The sequence below is a fragment of the Meles meles genome, chromosome 15, assembly GCF_922984935.1.
Source record: "Meles meles chromosome 15, mMelMel3.1 paternal haplotype, whole genome shotgun sequence".
Classification (NCBI taxonomy): Eukaryota; Metazoa; Chordata; class Mammalia; order Carnivora; family Mustelidae; genus Meles; species Meles meles.
In genome coordinates, this window is record NC_060080.1 from 53,905,826 (window position 1) to 53,920,377 (window position 14,552).

A 14,552-nucleotide genomic window follows, 5' to 3' on the forward strand; every position below is an offset into this window, starting at 1 on the left:
TGTAAAGAATAAAGACTAAAAGAAGGGGCGCCTGGGTGGCTCAGCTGGTTAAGCATCTGTCTTCAGCTCAGGTCATGATCCCAGGGTCCTGGGATTGAGCCCTGCACTGGGCTCCCTGCTCAGCGAGAAACCCGCTTCTCCCTCTCCCTTTGCCTGCTGCTCTCCCTACTTGTGCTCGCTCTCTGTCAAATAAATAAATAAATAAATAAATAAATAAATAAATAAATAAAACATTTTAAAAAAATTTTAAAAAGACCAAAAAGAAGAACATAAAAATCCGAATTCCACCGTCCAGAGATTACTATTCTTTTTTTTTTAATATTTTATTTTATTTATTTGTCAGAGAGAAGGAGAGAGAGAGAGAACACACAGGGAGGCAGAGGTGGAGAGAGAAGCAGGCTCCCTGCCGAGCAAGGAGGCCATGCGGGACTCAATCCCAGGACCCTGGGATCATGACCCGAGCTGAAGGCAGCGGCTTAACCCACTGAGCCCCCCAGGCATCCCCAGAGATTACTATTCTTAACAATTTAGTGTGTGCATATCCTTCAGGACTTTTTCCATGTATATAGGTTCCTGTGTGACGGGCCTACAGTGTTCTGTATTCTGCTTTGTTTTACACAATGCAGACTATTTCCCTATTTTAATTTTCTTCTACAACATTATTCTTTAATGGTTAAAAGGAATTCCATCATATACAGATAAAATAATTTATTTGGTCACCCTCCCCCATTGTTAGATATTTGTTGTTTCCAGTTTTTCACTACTATAAATACTGCGGCAATGAGCAATCATAGTTGAATTTTTGTGCATTTCTTGATAATCTAGTCAAGATAAATTTTCATAAAATGGATATTACCACGTTAATGGTCATGTGTTGGAAAATAGCCTTCCAGAAAGGTGTCATAATTTGTACATATAATTTTTTATGCTCTAATTAATAGATGAATTCTTGTTTGTGCTTCATGGTCACTAGAAAAGAGGGAATCTTGAGGTGGCTGGTTGACTGGGATAGTTAAGGGTCTGACTCTCAGTTTCTGCTCAGCTCATGATCTCACAGTTGTGAAACTGAGCCCAGCGCTGGGCTCTGTGCGCAGTGGGAGTCAGTTTGAGATTCTCCCTTTCTCCCTCTCCCTCTTGCACTCTCTCTCTCTAAAATAAGTAAATATATCTGAAGAAGAAGAGGAAGAAGAGGGAGGTGGAGGAGAGGGGGGTGAGAGGACAGAGGGAGAGGGAGGGAGAGGGGGGAGGGGGAGGAGGAGGAGGAGAAGAAAGGAAGACGGGGTATCTGGGTAGCTCTGTCGGTTAAGCTTGTGTGCTCTCTCTCTCCCTCTCAAATAAATAAAATCTTTAAAAAAATAAAAGAGGGAATCTCTGTCTATAGGATTCAAAGATTGATATATAATCTACTGAAATAAATCTTAATATATCCTTCTTTATGCTTTGCCTCATCAATCTGCCAAAGAATAAGGATATGTTAAACACTATCTGGCATACTATTGCTGTCAATATCTTCTTTTGGAGCTTCAAATTTCTTTTTTTTTTTTTAAGATTTTATTTTATTTATTTGACAGAGAGAGAGATCACAAGTAGGCAGAGAGAGAGGAGGAAGCAGGCTCCCTGCAGAGGGCTCGATCCCAGGACCCTGAGATCATGACCTGAGCCGAAGGCAACGGCTTAATCCACTGAGCCACCCAGGCGCCCCTTCAAATTTCTTATTTATAGATTTGAATGCAATACTTGTTTGACACCCAAAGTTTCATGACAGTTTAATTGTTGTTGTGAACAGTTGCCTATCTTAATATAAAGTGATCCATTTTTTCCTATTTAATGCTTTTTCTCCTTAATTCTTCTTTTTCCTGATAGTATAATCTCTGCTTTCTTTTCTATATTGTCAAATATCAGCTGCCTTTACTTTAAGCTGGTTACTTGTTATTGTGGTTTAGTTGTTCCTTATAAAGAGCACAGACTAGGATTTTACATTTTTATATAATCTGAGGGCTTATTTATAACTCACATTTTTGTCTTCTGTCATTTTCTCTCTCTTTTTTAAAGATTGTATTTATTTATTTGTTGGAGAGAGTGAGAGAGAGAGGGCGCACAAGCGGGCGGAGTAGCAGGCAGAGGGAGATGGGGAAGCAGGCTCACTGATGAGCAAAGAGCCTGACTCGAGGTGGGATCCCAGGACCCTGCGATCATGATCTGAACCCAAGGCAGAAGCTTAACCCACTGAGCCACCCAGGCATCCCTGTCATTTTTTCTATTATTGACGTATTTTATATATCTGTTCTGGTCCTTCTGACAACTGTTATTAAATGGGCAATGTATTCTTTTTTAAAGATTTTATTTATTTATTTGACAGAGAGAGATACAAGTAGGCAGAGAGGCAGGCAGAGAGAGTGAGAGGGAAGCAGGCTCCCTGCCGAGCAGAGAGCCCGATGCGGGACTCGATCCCAGGACCCTGAGATCATGACCTGAGCCGAAGGCAGCAGCTTAAACCACTGAGCCACCCAGGCGCCCTCTTTTTTTTTTTTTTTTAAGATTTTATTTATTTACCTGACAGAATCACAGCAAGAGAGAGAACGCAAGTGGGGGGAGTGGGGGGGGGAGAGCGGGCTTCCTGCTGAGCAGGGAGCCCAACCCAGGACCATGACCTGAGCTGAAGGCAGATGCCCCATGACTGAGCCCCCCAGGCACTCCCAATGTATTCTTTATTTTTAATTTTTTCCAGTGTTGTGTGTGAACACATATATATACATGTAATGTAAATATATTTATAGTGATGTTGTCTGAGCCAGTCAATATTTTTGTACCCCATCATTTTAGTGCCTGTATAGTATTACCTTGTATAAATTTTCGATAATTGAGTCATCCTCTATTAGTTAACAAAAATAATAATACATAATAAATTATGTACCATAAGTGTATGCCATATAATTTATACAAATATAAACAACACGGGCATCTGGGTGGCTCAGTGGGTTGAGCCTCTGCCTTCAGCTCAGGTCATGATCTCAGGGTCTTGGGATTGAGCCCCACATCGGGCTCCCTGCTCAATGGGGAGCCTGCTTCCCCCCGTCTCTCTGCCTGCCTCTCTGCCCACTTGTGATCTATCTCTTTCTGCCAATAAATAAAATATTTTAAAAAACCAAAAAAATATAAACTAAGGTAATATAAATATAAATAATACTATGATAAAATATAATATTTATTCTTTTTTCACATTTTGTGAAATGATTTTATTCAAATTTGTTCATGTCTTTTTTATTATGTTAAAATATATATATCACAAATTTTGCCATTTTAACCACTTTAAGTATGTAATTCAGTAGCACTAATTACATCACATTGTTGTATAACCATAATCACTGTCTATTTCCAAAATCTTTTCATTTCCCCAACTCTGTAACCAATAACCAATAACCCTCCGTTTCCTATCTCCCCCACCCCTGGCAACCTCTAATCTACTTTCTGTCTCTGTGAATTTACCTATTCTAAGTATTTCATGTAAATACACAGAATCATACAGTATTTGTCCTCTTCTGTCTGGTTTATTCCACTTAGCATGTTCTGAAGATACATCCATGTATCAGAAACTTCATTCCTTTTTATGAATGTATATACCTCATTTTGTTTATCCATTCATCTGCTGCTGGATACTTAGGTTGTTGCCGCCTTTTGCTATTATGAATAATGTTTACATTGGGGTATAAGTATCTGTTAGAGTCCCTGTTTTCGTTTATTTTGAGTATATAGCAGGGAGCAGAATTGCTGGGTCATTTGGTAATTCTATGTTTAACTGTATTTTTTATGTTTAACTCTTTGAGGAAGTGCCAGACTGTTTTTCACAGTGTCTGCACCATTTTACATCCACACCAGCAATGCACAAAGGTTATAGTTTCTCCATATCCTCTCCAACATTTGTTATTTTCTGTTCTTGTTTTTTAAAATTATAGTCATCCTAGTAGGTATGAAGTGGTATTTCATTGTGGTTTTGATTTGCATTTCCCTAATGATTAATGATGTCGGGCATCTTTTCATGTGCTTATTGGCCATTTGTTTATCTTCCTTGGAGAAATGTCTGTTCAATTCCTTTGTCATTTTTTTTTAAAGATTTTATTTATTTATTTGACAGACAGAGATCACAAGTAGGCAGAGAGGCAGGCAGAGAGAGAGAAGGAAGCAGGCTCCCCACTGAGCCGAGAGCCCAATGTGGGGCTTGATATGGGGCTCGATGTGGGGCTCAATGTGGGGCTCAATCCCAGGACCCTGAGATCATGACCTGAGCCAAACACAGAGGCTTTAACCCACTGAGCCCCCCAGGCGCCCTCCTTTGTCATTTTTAAATTGGGTTGTTTGTTTTTTTGTTGAGTAGTAGGAACACTTTATATATTCTGGATAGTAAATCCTTCCTAAATATTGCAAATATTTTCTCCTGGCATCTGGATTTGTGTACTTTTATTCTGTTATTCTGTTTATTCTACTTTTATTCTGTTATTTTCTCTGAAGAAATTCCTAAACATGTAATAGCTAAGTAAGAGGTATAGTTTGTTTTGTTTTGTTTTGTTTTGTTTTTTAACATTTACTGCTAGGGCACCTTGGAGGCTCTGTCATTTAAGGGTCTGACTCTTGATTTTGGTTCAGGTCATGATCTTGGGGTCCTGAGATTAAATGCCGCATCAGGATCTGAGCTCAGCAGGGAGTCTGCTTCTCTCTCTCTCCTTTTACCACCCCCTCGCCCCGACTCATACACCCATGCTTTCTCTCTCAAATAAATAAATCTTTAAAACAACAACAACAAAAACAACAAATATTTATTGCCAACTTGCTTCCCAGAAAGGTTAGACCACCTTATAGTCCCTCCATAAGACATGGTGAATTTTCCTCAAGCCCTTCTCAATGCTGGCTATGATCTCTTTAAACTCTGTTAAGGTATGAAGTAAAAGACGGTGATTTGTTTTGATTTGAAATTCATTGTACATTATTGGTATTAAACATTCTATACGTTTATTGTCCATGAGTGTTTCATCTTTCGTGAAGTAAGTGCCTGTTTTCGGATTTTTCTCCTTTTTCTTTGTGATCTGCCGCAGCTCTTCATAAAGGGATATTAATTCTATATTATATAGTATAAATATTATTTTCCCTTAACTTCCCTTATGGTATTCCTTGAATCTCAAAAGTATTTTACCTACAGCTAGCTATATTTCTGCTCTGCAAACTAAAATTACCTCATAGTTGGTCCAGAAATAGAAACAAGTTCCTAAATGCCTGTATACTTGGTAACAAACTCAGCAGCTGAGACCACCTCATAATTATACTCTGCAGGCTATGTGTGGGATTCAGAATATTTAATTCACGGATCAAATCCTGATTTGAAGTTTACTGTGTAGGCAACACCAGCTTCTAGGGAAGTACGTCTTGGTTTCATATTCCTAAGGCCCTTCTGGCTTCCTCAGGAAGCAAAACCCCAGTAATGAGGGGTTTTGAGGGATGTGAGTCATTTCTCATCACCCCTGGGCCAGGTCCTGACTCCTGGAAGTCTGCTGCCATTAGGTAAAGAAAGGCAGCAATCCAAGGTAACATGCTTTCCCATATTTTCACAGACCTCAGCTGGCCTGGGAGAGGGTTCTGGATGACTGATTTCATTGTGTCCCTTTCACCATAAGCAGGTAGACAGAGAAAATGCATTGTTGAAAGTATTCATTAAAATATACTCTTTGTCTGGGGTTAATGTGAAATAATTACTATATTTAGAAGGCAAACATTTCCAGCTTTTAGCTTGTAGGATTTAAACATCTATGTGAAAGGGGAAAAACTGGAAATACCTGAATCGCAGTACCATCTTTAAAGGGGAGGCTATCTGCCAGGGAGCGGCTAAGAAGTGTCTGAATGCCCGGGTTGGAACCCCATTCTTGCCTCAGAGCCTTCCCCTGGGCCAAGGCCGGGCTCCCATGACCCACCTTGATGAAGGAGTACAGAGACTTTCCATAGAGCCTCTTGAAGTTTTCCCGGATGTCCATCATATCAATCTCTGCTCGAGAAACCATAACTCTGATCAGGGTGTCGTCATCGGTGCCCAAGCCCTAAGGAAGAAAACAAGATCCATGCTGGTTTCTAGACGGTGTTCTTCTTTAGCTTATCAAGGCAAATCTCTGTGTGGTTCTCCTGGTGATGTCCTACCACAACCTTAGAAAGCATGTGGAACGCTGCTCCTCACCAGTGTTCAAGGCTTTCCAACGTTCTGTGTTCTGACCAGAGGAGACCCCTCCCTGCCACTAGAGACATAGTCCGCATTCCCAGCCAGCTGCCTCGCCTGCCGCCATCCCTCCCCCTGAATGTCCTCCTTCCCTCCCCAGCCTCACCACCCTTCCTCCCATATGGAAGCCCCTCATGTAAAACCTCCTTGAAGGTCCTGCTCACAGATACCAACTTCTTTACATAGTCTTTTCTGATCCTCACCCCCTCAACAAATATGGGAAAAAAATACTCTTCTTTCTGTGTTCCTATACATTTGGGTCCTCAGCTACTGTCTTACCTTCTGCTTTGTTCTTATTGGTGTTCTGCCCTTACCTGCCTTCCCCTTCCTACCTTTTGATCTCTCCTACACCTCCCATGGTTCCCAGCAAGCGTGTCTGCACAGAGGATAAGGCACGGTTAGGAGCCTGGGCTCTGAAGCCTGACTGACAGTGTGTGTATCCCTGCTCTGTTGTGTCCTCACTGAGGACCCTGGGCAAACTTCGCACCTCCCTATATCTCAGTTTTCTCATCTGTAAAATGGGGGTTAATAATAGTACCTGCCCCACACAGCTGTGATAGGGATAAAATTAATCCATGTGTATACAGCACTAGGAATAGTGATCACGTTATAAGTACTCAATAAATATTACCTAGTATTTTTATTAACAGGCACTCAGTGAAGTATTTGATGAACTGAGTATCTCAGGCTGATTTTGGTTAATTTGTGTAGGAAACGTAAGTAAACATGAAAGTAGACACAAGACATGTTGAAGTCATTCAGATGCTAAAAGTGAGGCCATTTACCTTCATAGATTTATAAAGCCTTTCAGCAAAATATGCAGATTTGTTCCTCATGCACTTTACTGTTAAGAGATTAAAAAAGGAAATAAAATTACAGATAAAACCTATGAGAAAAAAATGACAGTTGTTCGTTCTGTTTCTACAAGGTATGAAATAATATCTCTCGATTGCTTTGTCGGAAAAATTTTAGCCACACAATGTCTTATGAACACAGGCCGTGGAGAAGTAATTAATAAAGTAATTAATTGGAGAAATAATAAAGGCAATTAAAGCAAAAGACAGCATACAGTTTAAAAATGATGACTATTTTGAAATTCTTATTAGTTCTAACCATTCATAGACTTGCAAGATGCAGCTACTATAGGGTTATCTTTCCAGTATACTGAGATATAAAGGCACAGAGGATATAAAATACAGAAAACTATATAACAGAGTAACAATCAGCTCATACGTAATATTTCTTGTTTAAAATTCCAGACCTTATTATGAGTGATTTAAACTTTTTTTTAATCCCTGAAACCAAAAAACTGTATCTCCATGACAACTGGTAAGAAGGAAAGTCTATAAACGTTTGTTTCTCTGCTCCCCACCCCACGACCAGCTTACCGATGGCCAGAAGAGCATCTTCGAAACTACCAGATGTTTCAGACTTAATACTCTGCTCAATATCCTTCTGCGATATCCTTTTGTATTCATCAAACACTACAAACAGTAATAGAGTGGAATTATAAATAATAAAAAAAAGAATACAGGGAACTAAAATTTATGGAGAGAATAAGCATCTTTCTAGGGCTCGCTCTTTATTCTTTGGCATACATAAGGAGGAAATTAATTATCAATGTCAGTGAGAACCAGGAAGCACATGGCAAGTGGAATGGGTGCTAGGACAGGACGAAGGAATATTGTGCCTCTCGGAGGTATCAGGCAAGCCCTTTCCCTTATTTGGGACCTCGCTTTCTCACACATAAAATGGTGATAATGTCTGGAGAGATTTGCTTTCTTTTCTCATTGTTCCCTTTAATAGGCAGAACATGACTTTCTGTAATTTTGGCCTTGGCAATCACCTGTATGTTCATCTTCCTTTTGGCTCATCAAAACTAGAGCAATTCAACCCTTTCAATTGTGAGTCACATTTGGTAACAAACGGTTGCATCTTTTAATAGACTGTAATGTAATTATTTTTTTTTACTCTTTGCCAAGTATTTTTGAATGTGATAAACCTATTTTCCTCTCACTGCCTCCTTCTGGAGCCTTCTTAGAGTGGATTATTTGTTTTATCTTCTTAACTTTAATTCTTTGGGGGTGCTGTCCCAGGCCCCATCAGGGTGATTCTCACAGGGCTGTCAATCCAGGGACACCCTGTCTCTCAACATAGACCATAAGCTCTACCAAGTGAGTGGAAAGTTCACTGGACTAGAACCAGTCTTACCCTCCTGGGCATTTCTGAACTGAGCAGATCCTGGGGATGGTCAAAAGCAGTGAGTCATCTTTAACCCTAGACAACGTAAGAATCACCAGGGAAACCTGGGATACTTCCTGGATGTCACTTTCAGGGAATCCGAGTCAGCCAGTCTGAAGTAGGGGTTCAAGAATCAGCATTTTCATTGAAGACCAGACTTTGGAAACTCTGCCTTACAAATAAAATATGTGACCCCCTTCCACTGAGATCCCCAGATCTGCCTTGATTTCTGTACTTCCTGGAAATTTCAGGTCTCCCTTCAATTAAATGAGCCACCAGTATTTTCCATTTTCCCTCTTGTCTCATTCTGTATTATTTCTTCTTCTTACTTAAGTTGGAGTCTGCGTCTACTGCTAGAATCAAAAGATCTAATTGATACATTTTCTACGCCTCAGTTTTCTTCTCTGTGAAATGGTGTAGATACTGGCTGCTCCAATGGGATGTTGCGACAAACAGTTCTTATAATATGCTTAGCACTGGGGGTGCCTGGGTGGCTCAGTTCATTAAGTGTCTGCCTTTGGCTCAGGTCATGATCCCAGGGTCTTGGGATTGAGCCGCACACATTCGGGCTCCCTGCTCAGTGGGGAGCCTGCTCCTTCCCCTGCCTGCTGCTCCCCCTTGCTTGTGCTTATTCTCTCTCTCTGTCAAATAAAAAAGAAAAATCTTTTTTTTTTTTTTACACTGTACCTAGCACTGTACTGTACCTAGAAGATAGCTTAGCACTGTACCTAGAAGATAACCAATAAAACCCTAGTTATTTGAATCCTCACTATTATTGTTGGTTGATAAGAAAATTATGAAGTTTTCTTTATCCAAATAGTGCTTAGATTTTCTTCCAGCGGTTTACAAGCAGATATTTTACAACATCCCGACAACTGACTTGTGCCTAGAAGTGAAAATGGTTAGGTATTTGCATTTTTTGAGGACCTGCAGTTCTTGGAAAATACCACCAGGGGGAGATTTATGTAATTAGTCTGGCAAGGAAGGGAAGGCGAAGAAATAGGGAGCTGAGTCAGAAGTTGGTGCATTTGACGGTAGCCCATGACATTTATTAACAGGTGTAATCACCTATTTTTAGTCACTGTGGAATATCTGAAGTAGATGCAACTTCCAAATGTGCTGTAGTTTTCAATTACTTAATGTTTTCAATTTACCAAACTCATTCTTCCCAAATTTCCCATGGGCTTGGTAAATTGTGTGTGATTATAAGGCATGGTGGGTTTATAAAATTATGATGCAACACAAAGACCTAAAGAGCTTACATACAAGATGAAATATCTTACTAAACCCTTATTGCTGCTTACAAGAAGAAGATAAACCTGACGACAAATGTGCTACAATTTTCCCCACAGAAGTTAAAAGCACATTACAAAGACTAAGCATTATCAGAAGCAAATTAGGAACATTACACACAGGAAATAAAATCTGAAATTATCCACTATTTATTTTATGCAACATACTCCCTAAAGAAATCACTTCTATTAGCTTTCAACTTGGAACTAGGAATAAATGTCAACCAACAATTTTATTTTATTGCTCACTGACGTACTGAAGATTTTTTTTGTATGTAATTAAAATTAAATGGGGCTGCTTTAGAAAAAGGACTGACCATGAAGCTTGGTTTCCTACGAATAGAAATGCCAAACGTCTATGAATGTGTTGTGTATCTGGTAATTTTTCATAATTAATCTTTTAGCAAGCATCTGGGGGGTTCAGTTGGTTAAGGGTCTGTTTTCAGCTCAGGTCATGATCAGGTCCTGGGATCCCTGCTCATTGGAAAGTCTGCTTCTCCCTCTGCCTCTTTCCTCTGCCTTTCCCTCTGTTCCTCCCCCTCACTCATCCTCTCTCTCTTTCTCAAATAAATAAATGGAATCTTTAAAAAAAGAAAAAAGAAATTGGCCTTCACGCACATCGTTTCACTCATATATTTCCAAGGTAAAACATCTAAGACAATTCAGTACAATCTGCTCTTTGTACAAATAAAGGGGGAAAATTCTCAATTAATTATGGACAATACAGTTTTCATCGTCTTTCAGTTTCTTTGAAGATGAGGCAAGCGCCTTACCATGCAACAGATGATTTCGGTTCCGGGAACAGAGAACAGTTAGAAATTTCACCTCATCTGTCCCCCATTTCTTCTCTCCAGCCTCATACAGGTCCTGAAGCCAAACAAAGCAAAAGTTTAAAACCATCACAGAGAAGGTGCCAGGAAACATGCAAATACTTCCAGAACATCAAAGAGCTGAGCTGGCTTTGTTTTATTTTGTTGGTGATGGGTGTGGAAGTGCTGTTTGTGGTTAGTAGCAATGACTCAAGATTTTTCCTTAGGTATAAAAGTAATGGGACCTTGGGGTGCCTGGATGGCCGGCCCAGTTAGTTAAGCATCTGATTCCTGATTTCAGCTCAGGTCATGATCTCAGGGTCTTGAAACTGAGCCCGGCCTCAGCTCTGTGCTGGGCGTGGAGCATGCTTAAGATTCTCTCTTTCCCTCTGACCCTTCCAGCCTCCCCCCACCCCCCGCCCTCGAAAAGCGACTAATGGGAGAGTCAGAGCAAGCACCAGCAGCTCCCAATATATGGCTAAATGGTTCTATCTTTATCCTTCTTTCTTTTTTTTTCTTCTTTTATTTTTTTTCTTTTTAAAGATTTTAAGTAGTCTCTGCACCCAATGTGGGCTCGAACTCACAACCCTGAGATCAAGAGTCATATGCTCCACCAACTGAGCTAGCCAGGTGCCCCACATTGTTCTACCTTAAGAGCTAAAATAAATGCCCTAGACTAGGCATACTTTATAGCAGCCACCAACCAAATGTGGCTATTTATATTTTAACTAACTAAAATTAAATTAAATTAAAACTTCAACTCCTCAGTCAGACTAGCTATATTTCAAGTGCTCAGTGGCCACACGTGGCTAGTCTGACCCAGGTGTTGAGTTTTACATTTTACTTATTTAATTAAAAATAGCTGTGGTTACCCATACTAGAAAATGCTACCGTAAACACTTTTAGCATCACGGAAAGTTCTACAAGACAACACTGCTCTAGAATAATCTGTGATTTGCTCAAGGCTATAGAGGTTCTCAAGGTAGAACCAGGACCCATTAATAACTGCTTATAGTCCTTTTTTTCTGTAACTGCTTATATTCCAAACGGGTAGGAGTATAAGAAATCTGGTTGCTTTAACTCTGTTATTGACAAATCAAAACTATTATTTACATCACCTCATTGCTATTTTAAAACAAAACAAAACAAAACGGCAAGTGTTGGCGAGGATGTAGAGAAACTGGACCACTGTGCAGTTGATGAGAATGGAGAATGATGAGCTACTACCGGAAACAGTAGGGCTGTTCCTGAAAAAGTTAAAAATAGAACTACCATAGGATACAATGACACTGACTTCTGAGTATACAGCCAAAAGAACGGAGACCAGATCGTACAGAGTTACCTGTGCACGTGTTCATAGCAGCAGTATTCACAAGGGCCAAAAGGCAGAAGGATTCCAAACTGTCCACTGATGCCATGAATGGAGAAGCAAAATGGGGGTGAACGCGTGCCACGGAATTCTGTGCAGCCTGACAAAGGACGGGAATTGTGACACACACTGCACCATGGGCGAACCCTGAGGACACTATGCTAAGCGAAATAAGCCAGTTACATAACACGAATACTGTGATTACCTTGTTATGAGGCGTCTAGAGAGATCAAACCTCTAAAAACAGGAAGCCGAACTGTGGTTGTCAGTGGCTGGGAGGAGGGGAGAAATGAGGAGTTGTTTAATGGGTACAGAGTTTCAGTTCTGCAAGGTGAGAAGTTCCGGAGACAGGCCGCACAAGAATGTGCACAGAGTTAACACTACTGGCCTGTACACTTAAAAGTGGTGAAGACAGCAAATTTTATGTTACGTGCATGCTGTTAAAACGAATGTCTTTAAGGCCCTACTGTTTACCTATAATCTGCTGCTGGCTTGTTAAATTTCTCAAAATGCCCTTATTTGACACATTTTATCACTCCCTGTGGGCTCACCTCCATCAATCTCCTCATTCTTCGCTTCTTTGTCTCATTTCCTCCCTGCTTTAGAGTCTGTTCACAGAACCATGGAATTTTAAAGCTCGGAGGGCACAAAGGCTTCATGTAAGCTATCAAGTAATAAACTGTAAAATTCAGATTTCCATTGAAGACCATTTCTCGTGAGTCCCTCTGGCACCCTTTCACTCATCCCCCTCTTCATTTGGTTCCATGCTCATCTGTTATTTTCTCACTTTTTATTTTTTAGCTGTTGTTTAATTGAAATCTGTTTTTCTTTCAATCTGAAATCTGCCTCTTCCTTACAGTGTGGCCCCGTCTGCCTCCCTTCCCGCTTCTGTGCATTCATTCATGGGCCACATGGTGTTTAGGCTGAGGCATTTGTGGCTTTTCCTTCTTAAAAGACGAGCAGCCTATCTGGATGCGGTTTTTCCCTCCAGAACAAGGTGAGTGGAGTCTTCTTGGAGTGCCTCACGTTCTATTTAGATGGATTTCAAGCAGGAGCTCCACTAGCTTGTCCGCAAGGGCAGCCGAGACACAGGAGTTCCTTGAGGAATGTCTTCCTGTTTGCATGAAGCCACTGTGCCTGCCTCCCACTTGGGGTTGTGGGGGCAGGGGGGTCAGCCTCTTTTCTGGGGCAGAATTGTCCTTTCAGAGTTATTGGCCCAGGTTCACTGCCCATCTGGCATTTTAATGGCCCTCCTCCATAGTTTCCAATGTTGCTGCAGATTTTCCCTATTTTTTTTTAATATTTGCTGGTTTGTTTGTTTTTTCAGAAGGGAATCAAAATGTGCCACCTAGCCAAAGCACTCAAGGGCATTTTTAATGTAGTTTTAATATATCACAGGTTTCTTTCTAACGTGGGAATTCAGAGGGCTCCTGATTATGTCCTTCAGTGCAAGTTTCATCCCAAAGACAGATACAATTGGATTTGTTGGATAACAGCCTCTATATTTTAAAATTTCTACCTTCAATATGTAACCATTACATAATTCCAATTGCCCTGGTCATTCTTCTCATCTGGAACTCCTTTACTTTCCTCCGTCAGAATCAAGCTGTAACTCCCAGTGTTTGCAACGCTCCCCTTGCTGCTGAGACAAGTCACAGAGCAAAGGCTGACAAGGTTTTCCTCCTGTTTTATCCTAGAAGAGCTGAAATCTCAGCAGCAGTAGTTCTTAAATCCCTCACCTCTTGGTAAGACTTGAAAGGATCCAGAAAAACCTTCTCTGAGCTCTGCTCCCTCTGTCTGACTTCCCCAGCCCAAACTTATTTAGAAACCCCTTTTCATCCTGATCACTCCCAAGAGGAACTGTGCTCCTTGGAGAACCCCCAAAACATTTGTTCAAGGAATTGCATAGTTTTAAAAAATCAGACAGACCTGGATTCCAAGAGCCCAATTCCACCAGCTATGTGATCTGGGACAAATTATTATGTCTTTGCATTGATTTCTCTTTTTGTTTTAATTTTTAATCTTTATTAACATATAATGTATTATTAGCCCCAGGGGTACAGGTCTGTGAATCGCCAGGTTTACATACTTCACAGCACTCACCATAGCACATACCTTCCCCAATGTCCATAACCTAACCACCCTCCCCACCCTCAGTTTATTTTGTGAGATTAAGAGTCTCTTATGGTTTGTCTCCCTCCTGATTCCATCTTGTTTCATTTTTTCCTTCCCTACCCCCCAAATCCCCCACGTTGCCTCTCAAATTCTTCATATAAGGAAGATCCTATGATAATTTTTTTTCTGATTGACTTATTTCGCTCAGCATATACCCTCTAGTTCCATCCATGTCATTGCAAAAGGCAAGATATCATTCTTTTGATGGCTGCATAGTATTCCATTGTATATATACACCACCTCTTCTTTATCCATTCATCTGTTGATGGACATCTAGGTTCTTTCCATAGTTTGGCTATTGTGGACACTGCTGCTATAAACATTCGGGTACACGTGTTCCTTCGGATCACTACATTTGTATCTTTAGGGTAAATACCCAGTAGTGCGATTGCTGGGTCATAGGGTAGCTCTAT

General features: G+C 40.6%; 1 protein-coding gene across 4 annotated transcripts in view; it reads right to left on the reverse strand.

Moving 5' to 3' along the window:
• The window catches only part of ANXA4 (annexin A4), an 83,770-nt gene that overhangs the window by 1,507 nt on the left and 67,711 nt on the right, over nt 1–14,552 (reverse strand). For all 4 annotated transcript variants that reach the window (XM_045978916.1, XM_045978918.1, XM_045978915.1 and 1 more), the window contains 4 exons: nt 10,560–10,653; nt 7,642–7,737; nt 7,039–7,097; nt 5,958–6,080 (listed from right to left, as the gene is read on the reverse strand). In XM_045978916.1, the coding sequence (XP_045834872.1) occupies nt 5,958–6,080; nt 7,039–7,097; nt 7,642–7,737; nt 10,560–10,653 (372 nt within the window). The remainder of the gene's footprint in view (nt 1–5,957; nt 6,081–7,038; nt 7,098–7,641; nt 7,738–10,559; nt 10,654–14,552) is intronic.